This window comes from Silurus meridionalis, chromosome 15 (genome assembly GCF_014805685.1).
Source record: "Silurus meridionalis isolate SWU-2019-XX chromosome 15, ASM1480568v1, whole genome shotgun sequence".
Classification (NCBI taxonomy): Eukaryota; Metazoa; Chordata; class Actinopteri; order Siluriformes; family Siluridae; genus Silurus; species Silurus meridionalis.
In genome coordinates, this window is record NC_060898.1 from 14722097 (window position 1) to 14744689 (window position 22593).

A 22593-nucleotide genomic window follows, 5' to 3' on the forward strand; every position below is an offset into this window, starting at 1 on the left:
AGTGTGTTATAGAGTTCAGCAGGGTGGTGATGGTAGTTGGAGAGAAGCTGGCCCTAATCGTGCTGGTTCTGGTGTGAATGTTCCTGTATCTCCTTCTGGATTGAAGGAGGTTAAACAGTTTGTGATTGGGATGTGAGGAGTCTCTGATTATGTTGTGTGCTCTGTGTAGACGTGGTGTGGTGAAGGGGATCAGTGGGAGGTAGTTGGGGGCCATTGGGCGGTTTTGACCAAGCTTTACAAGGCTTTCCATTCACACACGTGGAGCTGCCTTGGTGTGTGTGTGTATATGGAAAAATCCAGGTTTCAGACTATTTATAAAATTAGACCCATTTTGCAGTTGCAAATTTTCTATTTTACCACATATGAGATGTGTACTTAAACAGAACATGTATAAACAAATACAACTCGTTTGTTATTATACAAAGTTTCTTGATGGCCCTCATTATACCTCATTATACACAAATATATATACACAAATTTTCTTTTTTGACGAATGATTCCTAAATATAGTAAACGTACAAGTAGTAAAGAAAACCACTTTATCTACAATCAGACGTTAAATCTACACGCAAGCGCAGTTTGACTAACCAGTGCGCATGCGCATGAATTTTCTCACAGCTCAGTCCTCTTTAAACCAATCCATGCCCGAAGAGCGCGCAGGATGTGGGCGGGGCCCGCGTTACCCACTCCGCTCATGCGTAATGACGTAGCTACGTAGCTATAGCACACAGCTTCTCGGGATACTGGTCTCTGCCTGGATGACGTTTGAGGGTTTTGTCGACAACACCATGATGACTTTAATTAAAATAGACTTGTTGTTGAAAGCAGTGTCATCCATCATCCGGGACTAGGAGCCGATATTAGCGTTTTTCAACACCGTATTTATCTCATCACAGCAGAGGTAGGAGCAATCTGAATCTCACTTCCTAATGTACAGCCCGCAATACGTGATCATAATGGACGCGTTTCAAAGGATAGTCATTGATTATGTAGTGCACTTCGTGCTGTGGGTTTTAGACGGTACGCAGTTTTCATATGTAGTGAGGAAAATGCAGTTTGGGACCGAGCCACGACCGGTCGCATGAACAGATATCATGCATTGAGAGAGCAGTAGTAGTGTTTGGATAATGATTGAGTCTCTGTTTGATTTCCTGTCAAGTTTATGCTTTTAGAGTTCTGTTCAGACACTGTATTATAACTAGATCAATAAATGGACTGCATTTCTAAATATAAATAATAATATGAAACACTCCATTGCTTAAAATCTAAAATGTAGACCCATTATGCACTGCCATCTGCATCTTGTTATCTTGTTGGAATATATGAAAATTGCAATCCATGGTGTGAATGGGTTGGAAATTGTTGTATTATTTATAAAAAGAAAATAATATAATACTCTTTATAATAATCAGATATAGAATTTGAAATACAATTCCAATTTTGTTGGTACCATCTATCTTAAATTCCAGTTCCTCAAATTCTGATTTTCCAAACACTGCATCTGAGGAACAGCAATGGGGTGTTTTAAAGGGATTTCTTCTGCACCTAGGTAGCAAATGGAGTGTGATGATCAGTGAAAAGATCATACCGATTCCAGCAATTGACCTAATCCGTGTAAAAACTTTACTCACAAATTCAAACGGAGAAACAAATACAGACTGTAGTCGTGCATCTTTTATTCCAGGTAGTGGTACAGTTGCAGATCTAGGACACTTTGATTGCACTCGTTCTTTCTTGCTCTGCTGAAGAAAAACAAAAGAGTCTTTCAGAGAACACACTGAAGCGCCACGGCGGCTTTTGTGGGAGACCAGCACACTTTGGAAAGTTGTAATGAGTACATGGATGTCATGCAGTAAACATGTTGTATTCTTTAAGCTTTTCTGTACTTCCTTTCCCAGTTTTATTTCCCAGGGGTCTGCTGTACAGGGTAGAGGAGCAGAATGAGTGGGGCGGCACTGGCCATCGAGATTGTGGTTGTATTCTTTCTGGCTCTTTTCCTCCTGCATCGGTATGGAGACTTTAAGAAGCAGCAGCGTATGGTCCTGTTCAGCACCCTCCTCGCCTGGTATCTGTGCTTTCTCATCGTCTTCATCCTCCCTCTGGACGTCAGCACGGTTTGTACAAGCCACCATGTACATGGTGTTAAACGACTGCTTAAATAGGCCACTTCAGCCACAGGACTTTTTGTGCTTGTTTTTACTGTAAGCATAGCAACACCATTAACACTCTCAACTACTGTCCTGGAGATTAGATTTATTATAATCAATAATAACACTTTTGTCATAATCAGAGGTGCTGGAGGCAAGAAATCAAAATATCTTGAGCTCCTTGTGTGACCTGACTGTATGCAGCACTGGTTAAAGAGGGACATCACATCACATGCTTGTGAATGTCCCCCAAAACACACACAGATTGTTACTTAACAGTTACTTTAAATGTTGAAATATTGTCAATGAATTATTTTGGATTCTTCATATATTGAAAACTTACATTCGATCACTAATAAAACAAATTGTTTTTGCGTTCTGGTTCCCCTTCAGCTTGTGAGCTGATTGATCAGGAGTTTCAAATGTATCGATCACCCAGAACACCGAGCGAAACGTTCTTCTGGTGGTTTTTACATTAATTGGAGGCTGGAGAAAATGTGAAATGGCAAGCTTTACCTGAAACACTCGGGGGGAAAAAAGGAAATATCTTGAATGTAGTCAAATCGATCTCATATTTCCAAATGTAAGGAAATTAAATCATATTCAATTTCAAGCCTGGAATCGACTTGTTCTATTGGTAGATTGTTTATTTCCAGAAAGAAATCAGCCAAAAGAATAAGAATAAATAAATAATTATTTATTTATATTAGAGCTGTCAAAATTGTGTTAATAACTCATTAACGCAAATTAAAGAAGGCACTGAATTTATGAACTTGCAATTAATGCAGCACGCATTTCTGTTTGACTGTTTTTATTAAAATATAAAAAAAATATATAAAAGAGGCAAAAATTAAAACCTTCAACGAAACACACATTTCACATTACGTTGTCCAAACAATGTATGCAGATGAGTTTAAAGAAGCAAATCTCGAAACATTTGTAAAGTTAATTAGGATTTTGAGTATATTTTTTGCATTGCTTAACAAAAAAATTATGAATAGTTCTATTGTGCATGTGTGTGTTTGTGCTGACTTTTTGTATGGGATTTCTATTTCAATTATTAGCTAAATGTGAATGTGTAATATATGATAATTAATCTAATTCATGATAAATTCCCAATTGTGGTTCTAGTCAGAAGAGAAACTGTGGACCTGGCAACACTAAAGCTCATTTTATTCTGCACGTGTTCAGCTGTGGTCCCTTTGTGTTGAGCTTGTTTTTGGAAGTATAAAGCTGGTTTTAGGAGTGCACTTTAATTATGCTAATCTGGTTTCAATCATGTTTTGTTACTCGTTCCATATGTTAGCCTAGAAAACTGAAAGAACCAGAGAGGTCCTTTGGCTGATTGATTCTTGAATTCTGTCTTGTACATTGTTTTTACACTGTTTTTCTGTACACCTACCAAACCTCATTGGGTGTTTTTATTCTCAATTTCAGACAATATACAGACAGTGTGTAAGCAGCCATCAGGCACCCACCCAAAGACCTCCGATCTCCAACCAGACGACAGGAAATGCAAGTGTTGCACCCACTATTAGGTGAGGATGTGTTGTGTTTTTTCATGTTTGGGAGTGACATCATTATAATTTGGATGCACGTCTATTATGCACAAATATGTTCAGACTTAGAGTGAAGACATTTTTATAATACACACCTACATTACAGTATTTAGTCAAGAGTCAAGTCAAGAAGCTTTTATTGTCATTTCAACCATATATAGCTGACGCAGTACACAGTGAAATGAAACAACGTTCCTCCAGAACCCTGGTGCTACATTTACTTGGTGCAAACAGTGCAAGACAGACAGACATGCTGTCTTTTGCACCACTTGACTGCTGCTGTTTTTTGCACGGCACAGTACTGCACAGTACTGTATATTTAAAGTATACGGTAGGTTTACTCTCGGGTTTGGTGTCTTGTGTTTTCTTGTGTTGTGTTGTCTGTCTGCACTGTCTGTCTGTACTGTTTGCACTAGGTTGCACTCGATGCACTTTACGTAGCTTGTGTTGTGTTGTAGCTCTATGTTGTTTAGTGTAGCATCAGGGTTCCGGAGGAACGTTGTCTCATTTTTACTGTGTACTGTGTACCACTGTGTATAGTAGAAATGACAATAAAAGCCACTTGACTTGACCTCTTGACTTGACTTGCAAAGACAACACAAGACAGTGCAAGACAACACAAGACAGTGTAGGACGAATACACAAAACACCCAATAGCGCCACTAGTAAACCTGCTGTGTATTACACAGTGCGGTGTGTAAAAGAAAACGGGAGTGAACATTGTAATTAAACAAAATCTAAACAAAATGGTATGTGCATTTGGGTTCCAAAAAAAAAGAAACAGGATTAGGCTCATTTAACATTTACAACATTGAAAAGGAAAGAAAAAAATCATTGCTATTTACATTTAACAATCAATCTGCTGATTTATTCTTTTGTGAAAATACTAATGATTCTCACACTGAAGCTGGATATGAACAGATCTATTTGTAAATGGTTTGAGAGCGGAATTTATACAAGATATGTGGCATTCATGAAATTCCTGTAATTTCTGGATAACGATTGTCCGCGTCCTGTGTGAGTTTTTTAATTGTGTAGATCTATTTATGAGACTATTTACAAATTTAAATAGATTTTATATTTCGGTTGCATAAAAAAATAGAATGAAAATATGGTGAAACAGGAAACAAGAAATCAGTTAAGAATGTAACCCTTTATTTGCCAGGTAGTGCTAAGTTACACTAACTGTGGTATGTTTTGAACTGCAATGTTCCATATTCTCTCTAGTTTTTCTCTGCCAGACCATTCGTTTTCTACAGACACATGCCCTTCTAGTTTTTTAACAAGGGATCAAGATCTTACGTCAGGATGGATTTCAGGTTGATAGCTGCGGGGGCATTTGTTGAATTAAATAAATGAATAAACAAATTAATTAATTAATTGTACATAACAGTTTCTCAGTCTGATGTGCCTAGTGTTCAAAAATCATTAGGTTGCAATATGTATTTTTCATGTCAGAGTATTATTATTATTATTATTATTATTATTATTATTATTATTATTATTATTATTATTATATACTCTTATTTGCCATAGCTCTTAGTCAGGATTACATTCATCTATGACTGAAAAAGCATATACACTAAATTGCCAAAAGTATTGGGTCACCTGACCTTTCCTGCTATATGTGGTTCTTCTCCAAACTGTTACCACAAATCTGGAGGCACGCAATTGTACAGTTGTCTTTAGATGCACTATAATCAAATTTTGCATTTACCTGAACAATTTTGCATTTACCTGAGTGGCCTGCTATAGAGCGCTGATCTCATCCCTACTGAACACCTTTGGAATGAATTGGAACGCTGACTGCATCTCAGGCCTCCTCACCTACATCAGTACCTCCCTTTCCTAACATCCTTGTGGCTGATAAACAAAAATATTCATAAGCACACTCCAAAATCTAGTGGAACAGCTTCCCAGAAGAGTGGGCGACATTATAAAAGGAAATTGGGACTAAATGTGGAATGCAATGCTCAAAAATCACATACCGTACTTATGACCAGGTGACCCAATACTTTTGGAAATATAGTGTACCATTTTTTCCACATCATTTCAGCTGTTTATGCTTTGCCTTTTATGGAGTTTTGTGGGTGTAACCAAATGCAAATCAGAAGATGCAGAAGATGTGCTGTGCAAACACCTGTGACTTTACAGAGACTTTATGGAGATTTATTATCATACAGTGAATATGCAAAACAAAATTTGCATTTCTGAATGTTTAATTTTAATCTTCAAAAATATCATAATCATAAACAAAGTCCAATAGCTTTAAAAACTGTATTATAAAGCATTTATAATGTTTTTGATAGAATATTACGTTGCCTTACTGTTATATACAGATACATAATCATGGCCATAGAGGACAATTTGTGCGCTTTGAATAGACATTTGCTATTTATTTATTTATTTATTTATTTTTTATATTAGTGTTCACTTAAGATGAATGTATGATTTCGTTATTCTGCCGTTTCACTGCACATTTCAAATAAAACTGAAAAGCCATCTAGCTTTTTTCAGCATTGTTATCTTCTCCCCCACAACACTTATTTTTAACGTCAATATGTTTACAATACCATGGAAACATTGATTCAGTTCATCTTTCATTTTTTATTTTTTTTTATTTTTTTTATATTTGAACAGAAACTCAGCTACATGTCATGAAGTCACACTGTTTTGTGTTTGTCACAGCACTGCGACGGTGTGCCACAAGCCATGGAGCTACATTCCTGATGGGATCATGCCCGTCTTCTGGAGGGTTGTATACTGGACTTCACAATGTCTTACATGGTGAGATGGCAACACGATTCCTTTTTGACTAATCTTAATCCATGATAAGGTGGACAATCACTTTGCAAACAGTCAGTGATAATTACCTGTTTATAAATCATGTTTAACATAGTAACTACTAACTGATTTACTTCATCGTCAGCAGACTCACACAGTCAATGCAAGTCAAGTTTATTTCTATAGCGCTGTGGCAAGGAAAAACTCCCTTAGATGTTATGAGGAAGAAACCTTGAGAGGAGCCCGACTCAAAAGCGGAACCCATCCTCATTTGGGTGATATCAAGAGTGTGATTATAGTCTTTAAAACAATACAAAACACCAGAGAGTGAGAACTAACATGAGCACCGGAATGTAAGATTATGAGTAATGTTCTTTCTACAGTCTTATACAGTCAGTTGAGGTTATGGAACCAGGAGCTACTAAGCAACTCATAAAATAGCTCAACATTTTGAGATCATCATAAATCCAACACCAGCTTCTCCATGCCAGAGCTTTTAAACACTCAAAGAAGTCCAGTGTCCAGACTCTACAGGAAGTGAAATCCAAATGGCGCTGTTACGTCTCTAGATGGTACGGGATAACATAGGCCCTAGCCAAAGCTCGTTCTGCTTGTGTTGATTACTTGTGTTGATTATATGTTTGTATTATACCACTGCTGTTCGATTCCTGATTTTTAATTGGTCAGAAAGTGTTGATTCATTTTCTAGTAGAGAAAATTCATTCTAATATTTAATCATTGTCGGTATAGCTATATGGTGGATGTTCAGGTCGAATTGCTTTCTTAATAGCTGTAGGATGGAGTGGCTGTGAGGAAAAGGGAGAAAGTGCCTTAGAATATGCCGTATAAACCTAAGAATAACAAAAATATATATTTACTTTGACAAAATGTGATGGTCTGATCATACACCACAAGCCATGTTTAAAATGACAGCGCTTTTGCTATGAACCATTTTACTACCAGTGTTGGTTAATACAGATGGCATGACAATGCAATTTTCTGCATCTGTTTCAAATGGGTGTGTCTGAAACACTTGATCATGTCGACCTACGCTTGTGTCCACATGACTAAATTGTGTTTTTGTGACTTAAAGGAGGAACAACATGATTGTTCCCATTTGCTTGTTTTCCATTTGCCGAGTACAAATAGCAAAGCTGTGACACCGGTCAGGTCAGGAGCTGACAATTTTGTAATAAGTACTAGAAAAAAATACCAAGCAAACAGGAAACAAGCAAGTTTTACTAGTTCCAAAGGAATTTAGCCTGACAATCTGTAACAAAATGCTCTATTCTATATGTAGACTTAAGGTCAGCTTTTCTGAGATGCACATACTGTAATATCATTAAAATGGACAGTAGTAGATGTATTGGTGCCATTAAATTCAATCAGCCTATTCACAATGTGCTTTGCTTTGATTCCTATGATGCTTTGTATGGGATATGTGCAAGAAACACCTTATTGTTCTAAATGACATCAAAATAATATATTATATGGTAGGGTGTAATGGTACACAAAATTCATGGTTTTGGTACCATTTCGGTACGGTTAGGGGGAAGAGGTTTTTGATTAACGCAGTTCATTATTATTAACATTTGTGATCATCAACATTTAAACAATTGAAATTGTCTGCTTGATTTAATAATATATAAAATAAAATGTTATTATATTTTGTAACAAAAAAACTTGTTAAAACTCAAATTATTGCAATACACTTTTTTAAATTCTTTAGCATTTTCATGCATGCGTAAAACAAATTTTATTTCCAGTACGGAGTGAGTAGCAACAGTGACACTGCGCTAACTCTGGTTTCTTTTTTTTTTTTTGTCTTCTTTTTTGTCTTTTTTTTAATTTTATTTATTTATTTATTTTTTAATATACCCCTGGCATTGTTTTATATGTTTTCAAGTTTCATAATAATAATAATAAAAAAAATACACTCGAAGTGCGAGGCGGAGACTAAACAAACTTGCGGTCACCACTTAATTTGTTTCTGAGGGAACACAGATTTTAACTATGTTCCGCACGTAAAAAGGATTAAATTGATCCGAAAACCCTGTACCAGAAACATTTCAGTACGGATACATGTACCACTTCACCCCTACTATATGGACAAGAGTATTGGGACACCTAACTTTTCCAGCCATCTGTGGACCTTCTTCAAAATGTTACCACAAAGTTGGAGACACACAATATTATCAGATGTCTTTGGATGCTGTAACAATACATTTTCCCTTCACTTGCACTAGGTGACTAGAAAATTGTTCAAGCATGACACTTCCCTGTGTACTTCCTGGCTATATGGTTGATCTTACCTCAATCCTGTTGAATACCTTTGGAATGAATTGCAACCCTGACTGAACCCAAAGCCTCCTCACCCTAAATCTGTACCTGAGCTGACAAAGCCCTTGTGGCTGAATGAGACAAACCTGCGTTTGTAAGGAAAAGGGGTGGAGAAAGTGGAGGAGTTCAGGTACCTGGGATCAACAGTGCAAAGTAATGGAGAGTGTGTTAGAGAAGTGAAGAAAAGAGTGCAGTCAGGGTGGAGTGGGTGGAGGAGAGTGAGAGGAGTGATTTGTGATAGAAGAGTATCTGCAAGAGTGAAAGTGAAAGTTTATAGGACTGTGGTGAGACCTGCGATGTTGTATGGTTTAGAGACAGTGGCATTGAGTAAAAGACGGGAGGTGGAGCTGGAGGTAGCAGAGCTGAAGATGTTAAGGTTTTCTTTGGGAGTGATGACGATGGACAGGATTAGAAATGAGTTTATTAGATGGACAGCCCATGTAGGAAGTTTTGGAGACAAGGTAAGAGAGGCGTGATTGAGATGGTTTGGACATGTGCAGAGGAGGGACATGGGGTATATCGGTAGGAGAATGCTGAGGATGGAGCCACCAGGAAGGAGGAAAAGAGGAAGACCAAGGAGGAGGTTTATGGATGTGGTGAGGGAAGACATGCAGGTAGTTGGGTTAAAGGGGGCAGATGTAGAGGACAGGGGAGGTATGGAGACAGATAGTATGCTGTGGCGACCCCTAATGGGAGAAGCTAAAAAAAGAAGAAGAAGAAGATACTCCAAAATCTAGTGTATCTAGTGCATCTTTCCAGTAGGGTGAAGGTTATATAAGAGAAATTGGGCATCCACAATCCAAACATTTTTGTAAATATGATGTATGACAGACAATTATATCTGAATTTTCTACTGTTAATGACTGGAAGAATGAAAAATGCCACGAATCCATTACTCAGACCTATCAGGGGTTTTGTACGGTAATCGGTAAAGTTAGTGATAATAGCATAATTTCTTTTGCACATGAATGAATATAAATTCTCAGCGACATTTATTCCTTGTTTAAGCTTTACACATTGCTGTTGAAAAGAAAACATCAAACTCTCACAGGTTTAAACGAGAACATCAAACCCTGACTCTTCAGTTTGTAAACCTGTTCTACAGTTTCGTCAAAATACAGAGTGCATGTGAAATATAAGCGAGAGAAAACAAGAGCTTCTCATTTCCTGTTTAACATTTTGATGATTATCAAGGATGATCAAACGTGCATTTTTACAGTAAATTACAAATAAATATGTTACTCATGGAACTTTAAAAATAAATGATATATAACTTTTTTACATATTAGTATTCAGACCATTTAAAAAAAAAAAAACATTATATACTGAATATACCAAAGCCTAGGTGATTTTAATTGATGAGAATGTGTTTATGTGTGTCTTTCCAGGCTTCTTCTGCCCTTTATGCAGTCGTACGCCCGCTCAGGAGGCTTCTCCATCACCGGCAAAATAAAGACCGCTCTCATCGAGAATGCCATCTACTACGGCACCTACCTGTTTATATTCGGTTCCCTGCTCATCTACGTCGCTGTACATCCTCAGTGGAGTCTGTCCTGGTAAGAGCAACTTTCAATCTACACCAGTGGTTCTCAAAGTGTGGGGCGCATTCCTCTGGTGGGTAATGAAGACATCACAGGTGGTGTGCAGTGAACTGCAGTAATTATACAATTATTTTGTGCTCTTCATTAATCTTTATTTATGATTTTCTCCATTAAAAATAAAGTCCATACACTCAAAGCAACCACAAACAATCAGGCCAATAATGCAGGTCAATTAAAACAAACATTTTGAACTTAAAGCTATTTGATGTTATTGATTTTGAAGTTTATTTTCAAATAAATTCAAAAGAAGTATTTCATTACCATTTTTTTGGCCTGATGGAGGATAGGTGGGGCTTGAAAATCTACCCCATTTAAAAGGGGGGAATGGCAGAAAAAGTTTGAGAACCACTGGTCTACACATTTTACTGTGGTTCATGACAGAACCTGAACTCATCCTTTGACCAGGTACGAGCTGCAGACGATCGGCATCACGGCAGCCAACACATGGGGTCTGTTCCTGCTGGTGCTGCTGATGGGCTACGGGCTGGTGGAAATCCCACGCTCTTACTGGGAAGCTTCCAAACAAGGACACCTGCTTATCAAGACTTACTTCAAAGCAGCCAAGCTGATGACTGAGAAAGCAGACGCAGAGGAGAACCTGGAAGATGTCATGGAGGTGGGTAATGCATGCTAATTAAAGGCGTGTATCATGAAACTGGTAGATACTGATTTTCTAAAATATGATAATATACAGGAGACATTTGGATTTTTGATAATCAGGAAGATTATCATTTATTGGTTTTGACCTTTAGAGTTTTATGTAGATACATTATCTCATAATAGCATCTCATTTTATTTCTCTTTTCCTAGAAACTGTCCCTCAATAATTAAAATATTTGAAAAATTAATGACATGCCATGCTTTTTATCTGTTTATTCTGAATGTCCACAAAATAGGTTTGTTCCTGTTAACACAGTTATAAACAGTTTGCAGTCACCAAGTTCTCTTTTTGCTTTTCTAGAACTTAAAAACAACCTGTCTTTTTTAGACTGCCTCAGCTTGTTCCTAGCATGCTAGCTAACTCACCCATCACTACTCTGTCACAATGCTGTATGAGGTATTACACCACAGTTGTGCTGTTGAATGATAACGTGAACTGGTGTGTCAAAGTTCATGTGAGTTTACAAAATCATTGGTGTTTCTGCTGAAAATCATATATGACTTGGACTTACGCTTTGACCCGATTAACACAAGATTAAATCCAATCCAAAAGGTCGTCTTTTAAGAGTAGTGTCTACAGTGTGTTTGCTGTTTATTCAAATTGAATCACGTTAAGTAATGTATTTATTTTCCTTTGTGTAAATTGTAAGGAAGCATTATTAACGTGTAATTTTCATCAGTTCATTTTTGAAGCCTTAGGTCTGACTGATTTTATTGGCCACCTGATATATTGCTCTGGCAATATAGACAAAACTCCACAATCAGACAGATGTAATGTAGCAATTGTGACTTTCCTGACAGTATATTGTATAAAACTGACAGTGTATGAACTGTTAATGATGAAGTTCTCTTTTTTGTCTGACACAGGAAGTGAGGAAGGTCAACGAGTCTATCAAGTACAACCATCCGTTCAGGAAGTACGTTGATACGATTCTTAGAAAGGTAAGATGTGTGTAGAAGTGAGATGAAACAGCATATAAATATACAGAATTTACAGCATTTCCTTTATACTGTTGACGTGTTTTCTGGATTTTCATCAAATTAATTGTGACTTGTTAATTGAGATAAGAACATCAGGCATGCTGACATTTATGGAATGCATTTCACTGTTATTGAAACAGGAACAGATCATTAATTTGTGTTGTCACTCAAATGTCACTCAGTAGTGTCTTTGTGAATGAGTCAGTTCTTGGAGTCAGTCCATTTAGCTGAATGTTGGGCGCTGACTCATTGTCTGAAGTGTCATAACAGATACTTTCACGTTTTTGCAGTGTCCAGTACTCTAATGATTTTAAGCAGATAGTGTGCAGTGGTCACCATGTTGCATCCAGTTAAATTGATCAACTTAGAGCCATTTCTAGTGCGAATAGTGAGATGTGTTGAATATATTGATGAGGTGAATATTCCAGGTATAGGAATTTGAACTAACTGAAGGTCAAGTGCACAATACTACAATGTTAAAGAAATCTGTGGCTTATAGTAAATACGGTATATTTTAAATCAGAAAGAGTACACTTTTACTGAAGTGCTGAATAGGCAAATGTCAATGATTTCTATAACAAATCGCAGAGAAAATGATGCTATTCTGAACAAAAAAATGTAACGTATTGAGATCATATTGAGGTTTTCTCTAAGCAGAGACATTTTAAGGAGATGTACATTATACTCTAAAAAGGACCTGTTGTCCAAATAAAGACTGCAGAATTATTAAATACTATAACTGTATTTCCTTCAGTGCCCTGTTGAATATCAGGAGAAGATGGGCAGGAATATGGACGACTATGAGGATTTTGATGATAAACAGAACACATATCCCAGTGAAAGGAGCTTGGTGAAGCTTCACAAGCAGGTGTGAAATATATGTCTTTTCTACTAACATGGTTGCAGTCCTTTACCTTAGACATTCCGAACCATTTTTAATGAACTTGAAAATCATTTGGATGCACATGTCATAGTTGTGCCGTGTGTGTTCTTTCGCTGCATCAGGCGATTTACGCTGTGCAGAGACACAATCGTACCCAGGTCCAGTGGCAGATTCTTCTTGATCAAGCGTTTCACCTGGAAGATGTGGCGAAAAATGAGACTAGCTCATCTCACCAGTTTGTCCACAGCTTTGCTCCAACAGAACCTACAAGTTGGTTCACCCGCTACATCTACACACCTACTGTAGGTCAGTACAGGATGAGAATTCTGTAATACATTAAGTAAGCGCATAAACCAGTACATGCAAGCAACCATAGAAATCATACCCTCTTATTTATTTTCTTTTTATTAGAGTGGTATTGGGAATGTTTCCTGAAGCAGTGGTTTTATCGAGTGTTGGCTGTGGTCCTGTCCCTTTTCTCCGTGGCTGTGGTCTGGTCTGAATGCACCTTTTTCAGCACCCGTCCTGTCCTCTCTCTCTTTGCCGTGTTTATACAGCTCGCAGAACGCGATTATAATTATTTGTACATTGAGGTAAGCCAAGCTTTGTTTGTGTAAAGCCAAAATCAATCATATAGAGAAGATTGTTTAAGTAGTTATTTAATACAAGAAATTCATTAACCACTAGATGTTTCATGTTGGTAGTAATACCTTCCCATTGGTTAATTACTGCTAAGCTGGAGTGCAACCCCCTGCCCAATCCGATATATATTTCTATCACCATCCCAGTACATAATGCATTTGGAACTTTGACCTAAAATCGCAATGTGTCTATAGCTCCATTTGTATTTCATATATCTCCACTCCTACTGTATATCTCCTATATCTCCTACATCTATCTATCTATCTATCTATCTATCTATCTATCTATCTATCTATCTATCTATCTATCTATCTATCTATCTATCTATCTATCTATCTATCTATCTCTCTCTCTCTCTCTCTCTCTCTCTCTCTCTCTCTTATATATATATATATATATATATATATATATATATATATATATATATATATATATATATATATATATATATATGAGATATATATATTAGTTGAAATTTTGCCAAATCTTTAATGCATCTGTTAATACATCCAAATTATTCTTTGCATCTGTTGCTCCACAACAAATTGTGAAGTACATGTGTACAATTTTTATGCACCTGAAGCACAGCCCCTGTTAAATACAGCCCCCTTCAAAAGTATTGAAACACCAAGGCCAGTACCTTTGTCTCCATACATTGAAGGCATTTGGGTTTGATTCCAAAAGATGAATATGAGACAATGGGATATTTCCTGATAGTTACATCTATAGGCACTTAACTACTTGTTATTTTGTTGCAATATTTGTGCTCTTGAAGTCTTTTTGAAATGGTAGATTGTGAAATATTCATAACAAAAGCTGTCATGTTCTATGTCATCTAAATGTACATATCAGGTAATGAAACCTGCACTTCTCATATGTTGTCTCAAAAAAAACCCCAAAAAAACACCTGGCTTTGCTGGCTTTGTTTTGGAGGAGCCTGTATATCTGTAGTTTTGTTCCAGTTTGTTTGAGTTGTTCCTTTCCGTCGGCTGATATTTCTAATTTTTTTTCCTAGATGGCATGTTTCATCACAATCTTCTTTCTGTGCACCTGCGTGTACTCCACTGTGTTTCGAATCCGTGTCTTCAACTACTACTACCTGGCCACACACCATCAGACTGACGCCTACAGCCTTCAGTTCAGCGGCATGTAGGTCCAAAGAGAAGACGAAAAGTGTTCTTACAGCATAAAAATGTTTTGTTTACAATTAATTTTTGTCTTATCTACATGTAGTTTCATTCAGAAGAAACAGACAGCTACCAGTTTATCACTGTACAAGTCTAAACAATCCCATTGTCATTTTAAAAGATATCATTTGACTTAAAATTATGATTAAAATTTACATAAGCAGTTTTATAAATGAGAGATTCTATGAATTAATATACACCTTTGAAATTGAAACTATTAAATGTCCCTTATTTTTGTGAGGCACAACATCAAACTAAAACTTGTACCTACTTGCATACTTGTAAGCAACAGTAGCCGAATAGTTAAACTAAACATGTTAAACATATCTGATGAAATATATTGGTGAAGAAAGAAAAACGTTTCATTTTTTTTGTTGCGTTATAGGCTTTTTTGCCGCTTGACTCCACCCCTGTGCCTCAACTTCCTTGGCTTGATTCACATGGACTCTGCTATCTCTCACCAGGCTAAAGAACAGACAGCTTACACTTCAGTGAGTCTCACCAGCAGCAGCATGCACCCATTACTGCGCCTTACTTTGTACAGTAAAACAATAACACTGGTGTATGGTAACAACAGAAAGATAAGCACAATTTAAGATCACACTAGGGATGGGTGATATCTAAATATTACATTTTTAAATATTTTATAATATTTTATTAGATTTACACTATAAGAAAAAACTCTTTTGGGACACCTGACTTTTCCAGCCATATGAGTTCCTTTACCAAATCGCTACTTCTAAGTTCAACAAAATTGTTGCGCACAATTGTATAGAATGGCTTTGGATGTGGTATCATTCATTTTACCCTCCATTTGAACTATGAAACCCGAACTTGTTCAAGCATGACAATTCCCCTGTGCACAAAGCAAGCTCCATTAAGATATGGTGTAGTGGAAGGTCTGTAGTGGCCTACAATAGAGCTCTGATCTCAACCCTACTGAACACCTTTGGGATGAATTGGCATATCTATTGAATATATTTAAAAATATTTCTGATAATTGATACCATCATAGACTTTCCACAATATAACATATAACTCAAAATCTCAGTAAAATTGATAGCACTGGTAAACTGCTGTGCTTTAAAGTCAGAGTGGGAGCCTGTATCACAACCTTGTTGCTGGTCATCTTCCAAAAACACACCCTGTCATGTTTTATTTTACAGATCATGGGCTCAATGCGTGTCCTATCTTTTATCGCCAATGGATTTTACATCTACTATCCCATGCTGATCGTCATCCTCTGCATTGCCACATACTTCAGGTCTGTCATTTAATTATTTCACCACACTTGTCCATTAGAGCAAAACTTAATTTACTAACAATCATGTATCCATGTTTCAATCATGAGACCTTTATCATCAGTCAGAATGAACCAGTTCCGTAACAGTGAGACGTAACCATAGTAACAACCATATTTCTTTGAATTTACATTATTATATACAATCCTTAACATTATACACAATGCCTAAAAACTGTGCCTATAGTAAGATAATATTCACCCATATACTCCACCAATAAACTCCATACATATATATATATATATATATATATATATATATATATATATATATATATATATAGAGAGAGAGAGAGAGAGAGATAGAGAGAGAGAGAGAGCATTGCATATATGTTTGTATATGTATGTATATTTAAAATAACCTTTTAAATTTTATCTGATCCCCATCTTGCTATACACAATAGCCTTGGTACTCGCTGCCTGAACCTTCTGGGCTTCCAACAGTTTATGGGAGATAACGAGCTGACCTCGGACCTGATCGATGAGGGCAGGGAGTTACTGCGCAGAGGTGAGTTCATGTTTATCGTTAGGAGACAATATGGGCATTTCCCTAGGAATCAATAAAGATATAAGAACAAAATGCTTATTCAGAGCAACATGACCATCACAAAGACACTTTCAATGATTTTCCCTGCTATTTTTATTTATTTTTTTCTTTGGTGCAGAGAGAAGAAAACGCCAGAGGATAGAGGACGGCGAGAACAGAAGAAGAGTGAGTTTATTTATTATTTATTATTATTTCAATTTCAATTATTTCAATTATTTATAATCAGATTACAATAAGACACAGTGATTTACTGTGATATTATCTGATATTGTATTCTGACACTGTGTATTGCACAGTGATTTTATTTGATATTTATGAGGCTTCTGCGCAGTAGAGTTTTTGTGGTCTTTCAACAATAAGCTGCCTTTTTCTTAACTTTCAGAAGAAAGTAAAAGGATGGGTGCTTGTACATGTTATAAGTGATAGCAGGTTTATATGTTTTTTTGCAGAAAATGTATTATAAGGGGAAATAAAGAATGCTTTGACATTCACTAAAATAATGATTGTGGTTCAACTTTTTTAAGTTGTGCTGATGATAATTATTCGTCACTGATAATTATTCCGAAACAATGTTTTTGTCCCCATGCATCTCTCCGATGTTGCAGTGTTATTCATTGCAAAAACAAAATATAGTATTCATGCTGATTCAATGATTAACTACTGATGTGTTGGATATAAGCGAATCAAAACTAATGGAAGTGGTCGCCTGTGACAGGAGTGGCGAGAGCGCTACAGCCATCAGAGAGATGAAACCGGAGCCAGAAACAGGGCCCCCGCTTCCGAAATGAAGGAAACCAATTACTCTGACACGCTCAGCTCCAGCAGACGTGAGTTTCATACCCTGACCACTTTTTCCTCTTTTAGGCTTTTGCTGACATGGCTTTTTATAGCATCTTGTTTATTAACTCGTGTTGTTTCACAGAGGCTAAATACTCTCGGGGTAGAGGAATTCGCTCAGAGAGAGATCACATAGAGCTCCTGCAGGATGCCGAGCCTATGGACTTCAACGCAGAAACAGCCAGTGACGACCCCCTGGAGAGCAACAGGTTCGGTTTCCAGTTTTAATCTTCCATCCCAAAATGGTACTAATGTTGTCTTAAGGGCATTAATATAAATCTTGTATTTTATTGTATTGTTTTGCTTATGTGAGACAGTTTGTTTCTGATGAATCAGAGATATCATACTAGAAGTTAATACTGGAAAACTCAATGAGATGCAGTATATTATATTGCAATTAAAATATAATTCAATATTTATATTTTTACAAAACCCACAATTTTCAAATATTGTCACACAATTTACAATTTTTTAAAAGATTTTATATTTACTATAATTATTAGCATCTTAAAAACTGAATCAACATGGTCTTAATGTGTTCTCTCAGTTTAAACAGGAATAAACACCTGATGGCTTCAATCAGTATGATAATTTAATAAATAATAATTTATATAAAAATCTTTGAATCGTTTATTTGTGTTCACATAATAAATCTGTCCTGGTGGGATATTTAGTTAGTGTAATACTGTTCAATGCCAAACAAAGTTATCATTCTAAACCTGAAGTTCATTATTTTAATATTAAATAATTATTAAATAAAAGTACCAAAGTGATTTATTCCTTTTACACACCTATTGCCAAGAATTAATTTTTATTTAAAGAATAGCTCTTCATATATATATATTTTTTAGCTGTTTAATAGTAGGAGTCTGTATCTGTAAACATTGAAATCTTTCTATGAAACATGGATTATAAGAGCTGTAGCTCTTCCAGAAAAGTTAAGTAAACATCTCACAGAAAATTGTGTTTTTGACAGATAGGGCAATAAAAGTATTTGAACATGGCTATGAATATTAGTAGTGTGAGAGCTGCTGAAATAAATACTACATCTACAGCTTTTGACCAGTCAGATTTAAGAATTTAGCAGTAATGCAGTGTATATAATGGATTTAACTCTGGGGTATTATCACACACGCAGCTGTTTTTAGCACAGCCATCTTGAGAGCATGCTACATAGAGATGTGTTTATATCGATTCTTATGTGCTGACTTTTCTCTTTCTCTCTCTCCCCTCATCCATCTTTCTGTCTGTCTATCTGTCTGTCTGTCCATCCATTCTTCCATACATACGCAACCCTACAGGCACGTAGGAGGACGCTACCTCTCCATGTCCACATCCCAGAGCAGAATTTTTGATGATGTGTAACCACCTTTTGCCTGGAGTAAAGTGCAGAAAGTGGGGCTGGATTTATCTTCTGCTAAATTCCAACCTCGCGTAAGGAGACATTATTGGATGTTGCGTCCTTCATGATTGTACAATGTTACATTACGCTGAGAATGCACAACATAACGGGTACTCATGTTGTAACCCTGAATGAAAAGTATATCCTTCTATTCCTTTGTTCCTTTGTTGACTTCCCCTGTCCTTCCCCTTGAAAGAATGTTAAACAATCCTTCTATTAATTATTTATTATTATATATGGAGAAGGAAATTGTTCAGAAAGCATTGCAATCTGACCTTTTCAGCGAAGAGAAAAAGTTGTCAGAGGAATGTGGTTATATACAATTTAACCAGTAGCAACCTAAAACGTCAATATTTCATATTTGTTACCACAGGCAAGTTAGCTTGTTAGCTACTGTAGTTCTCTGTGTATATAGTTCAAAGTGCAAATAGCCACAGAAAAGTCATACAGTCGCATAAAGGTTTGATTTGTTATCTATTAGTGCAGAATGAATAGCTGTGTAATGATGTTACTGTATATGTGTTCATAGTTCATGAATCAAAGCAGATTTGATTATCTTTGGCTCCTCCTGGGTGGTGGGTGTTTTAGATGTCATAGTGGGTATAGCTAGCGGGTGGGAATGTGCAAATGATCAAATCATGGAGAAAATGTGGGAATACTAATACTGTGGCGCTACGGTGTTCATTTTAATCACCATGAGCTTTGTATAATTTATTTTTAATTCTTCACGAACCTCTCAGAGAAGGGATTTGGAATGAGGTGGTGATACACATGTCCACTCCCTATATATCCTCCTCCCTTTGTGTGGTGTAGGTGTTCGACATTTCCGAGTCAGCAAAGGCATTTAAAACAGTAGAAAAAAGTGCTTTAATTCTCTTAAATGCTGCATGTCAAAAATGGGATATTTTTTTTCTTATTTCTAGTTGTTTGTTTTAACTGGTCAGTTACTGTATAAACCTGAATGACCTGCACATCGAGTCACCCCAGGCATGGTGCAATTCATATCTACAAGGATTTATTTTGCATTCCTTTTACTGCGAAATGTCCAGAGCCATCATCGACCGTTTATGATTTATATTAATGATTACCGACACTGAATTGTTCATGCTGCGACTGGTGTTGCTGTAGCAAATCCACTTCCAATATTCAGCTTGTCATTTAATCTGAGATGCTTCTGCTGCTTACCAGGTTGAAAAGATCGCATATTTATGTTACCGTAATATTTTTGTCAATTTCTCCTCTGACCTCTCTCAACAACATGGCATTACTGCTCACAGAACACTGCTGGGTGTTTTTTGTTTTTCCACACCACTCCAGGACTTTTGTGTGTGAAAATCCAAGGAGAATTTTTGACTCACCCACAACCATGCTATAAACATTAAGATTGCCCCCTGCATTCTAGTGTGTGATGTCAACAGTAACTGAAGCTCTTGCCTTGCATTTGCATGGTTTTGTATACATTATATATATATATATATATTTATATATGGAGTTTGAGAGTGAGAGTGGACCTTTTAAAGAGGAAAGCTTTATTTAAGGAAATACAAAACTCTACAAAATGAAGTACATATAATTTAATATTCTGGAACGGTTTACTTAAAACCTGCATAAGCCTGTGAAAGGTGCACATACAGTAATATAAACCTAATATTTATTCTCATTATATACCATGCTGAGTGAGGATGAATATATTTATTTTTGTGCACAGAGCAGATGGGCTTGTGGCCAGAGCGAAACTCCTAAATTAACTTTGCCAGGTGCAGAGTACATTATTAGGTTTTGTGTGTGTGTGTGTGTCTGTGTGTCTGTGTGTCTGTGTGTCTGTGTGTCTGTGTGTCTGTGTGTCTGTGTGTGTGTGTCAGTTTAAATTGGAAAGACATTGTTGAATGAGTTTATTAATGATTATTTAATGCCAGTGTTTCAGTTTTTTTTCTTTGAATATAATTGTGATGTGTAATGCAGAGTGACATACTGTATCTTGTTTGTTTGGTTGGAAGAGTAAAAAAAAAAAAAGTGACCTTATTTTCTAAAATGATGTGTCAGGAAAAAAAAAAAAGAAGGATTATGTTTCTTGCCATTCATCACTGCACTGCCATCGTGAATGCAAGAGATATTCACACTACTGTGGCGTTTTCTTTTTAATAATACATGATGCACTATAATTCATGATCAGTAGCATCGTTTTCGGTGTCACATGTGAAGCTGATTTAATTCTTTACTTTTAGTCGCTTGTGTTTTTTTGGTGGTGCTGGTGGTGTCGTCATCATCATTATTTCCCTGAGGCTTAATCGTTAAGGAGAGTCAGCATGAGGAACGAGAGGATTATAGAAGTCATGCACACGCATGGATATTACCTCAATTTCATCAATTGCATTCAGTGTAAATATTCATCTTTATCGTGTAATCTTTCAGGAAGGACTTCTTTTTAAGATCGTTCAAGAACATATATATAAATCCAAATCATATGTAATATATTAAAAAAACAAAAACTAATAATGTGTTCTCACTGCAGTCAAATTCATTTCTTTTTTTTAAATTTCATTCTTTAAAGGAGTAGTTCAGTCTAAACATACAGTTTCAAACAAGTTTCCTTTTTAATTAAATGTATGATGCGAAGTTTTGTGCTGCTGGGTTAAATTCACATGCAGTCCCCCCGTGTCCTAAACCACATGTTCACACTATCAAGTAACAATCTCTACTATGTATGTGCACACCAAATGACAGTTTAATTTAGATTTTCTCCATTCAAATCCAAATCATTGGCTTAACCAGTTCCTTGGAACAATCCTACAGAGCATGTGGTCCGATGTTTCTTTAATTCCCCACTCACAAATTTACTTCCTACTCGCAATTTACTCCTATGTTTCCCTGAAATGGACAACAAAACCACGATTTCATCGTAGCCTGTCATATACAAACAATCCTTAAATATATACAAGAAATAATAATATCATATTGGCTACATTTTTTTGAGGAATTGAACAAAAAGCACTAGAAGTCGCTTTCTATTTTAAACATACTACTGAGTTTTATAAATGAATTTGTTTCATTATAAAATTGAGTGCATTTTCGGTGCAGTATCTGTTGCCCTCCAGGTCAATGATTTCTACTCAAAAAATATACCTAAAGATTGATGTTCTACAGCTGATTATCAGTGTTGTAATAAGCATGACTTGTTTAAAACAGTTTTTGATTGTTTTTACTCGACTGCTCCTTTAACTCTTAAAACTGTATCACAATATATTTATGGACATGATTATTGGTTTTGGTTTACAGAATCAATAACTGTGATAATTTCAGTGTTTGATTTCGGGTGCAGTGTGAACTGAAGGCCACACTTTGCTTGTAATGCTGGATTGGTGTGATTTTGTTATCTGCTGTTGATTCTCAGTGTTTTTTAGTAGTTTTGCACTCCATAGATAAAATACACTTAGTGTAATAGACTGGATTGATAGTAATCAAATTGCCAATGAAAGCTCAAATAAAATCTCATTATCTGTATTAGTTTGCTTGTTTGCGTGTTTGTTTCTGTTGTTTATTTTTCTTTGCATTAGGATGAAGTCATGTGACAGAACAGAACATCATAACAAAAAGAGTACATCTTTGTTTTCCCCAAAAAGAAATTGAAAAAGTAATTACATTGTTTTTAACGTGTATTTTATAGAACTGGGCGTTTCCGTTTTCTCCCCCGGGTTAGTAGTAGACTCCTCACTCCAAAAAAAT

At 36.3% G+C, this 22593-nt stretch overlaps 1 protein-coding gene across 1 annotated transcript; it reads left to right on the plus strand.

The window, feature by feature from the left end:
* The first annotated feature begins 647 nt into the window (after nt 1-647).
* On the plus strand, nt 648-22371 carry lmbrd2b (LMBR1 domain containing 2b). Its single transcript, XM_046867224.1, has 18 exons — nt 648-901; nt 1899-2114; nt 3585-3685; nt 6395-6493; nt 10219-10386; nt 10837-11047; nt 11959-12033; nt 12827-12940; nt 13078-13261; nt 13367-13548; nt 14613-14746; nt 15170-15275; nt 15951-16048; nt 16489-16592; nt 16750-16796; nt 17347-17458; nt 17554-17677; nt 18770-22371. The coding sequence occupies exons 2-18, from the start codon at nt 1941-1943 to the stop codon at nt 18831-18833; spliced, it is 2097 nt and encodes a 698-aa protein (XP_046723180.1). The 5' UTR covers nt 648-901; nt 1899-1940; the 3' UTR covers nt 18834-22371.
* The last annotated feature ends 222 nt before the right edge of the window (nt 22372-22593 follow it).

Bases quoted from the DNA above. Each gene is read 5' to 3' on its own strand.
- lmbrd2b (XM_046867224.1), top strand. From the start codon at position 1,941: ATGAGTGGGGCGGCACTGGCCATCGAGATTGTGGTTGTATTCTTTCTG. The intron at 14,747-15,169 runs GTAGGTCCAAAG...GTTGCGTTATAG, and splicing joins AGCCTTCAGTTCAGCGGCAT to GCTTTTTTGCCGCTTGACTC. The intron at 17,678-18,769 runs GTTCGGTTTCCA...GCAACCCTACAG, and splicing joins GACCCCCTGGAGAGCAACAG to GCACGTAGGAGGACGCTACC.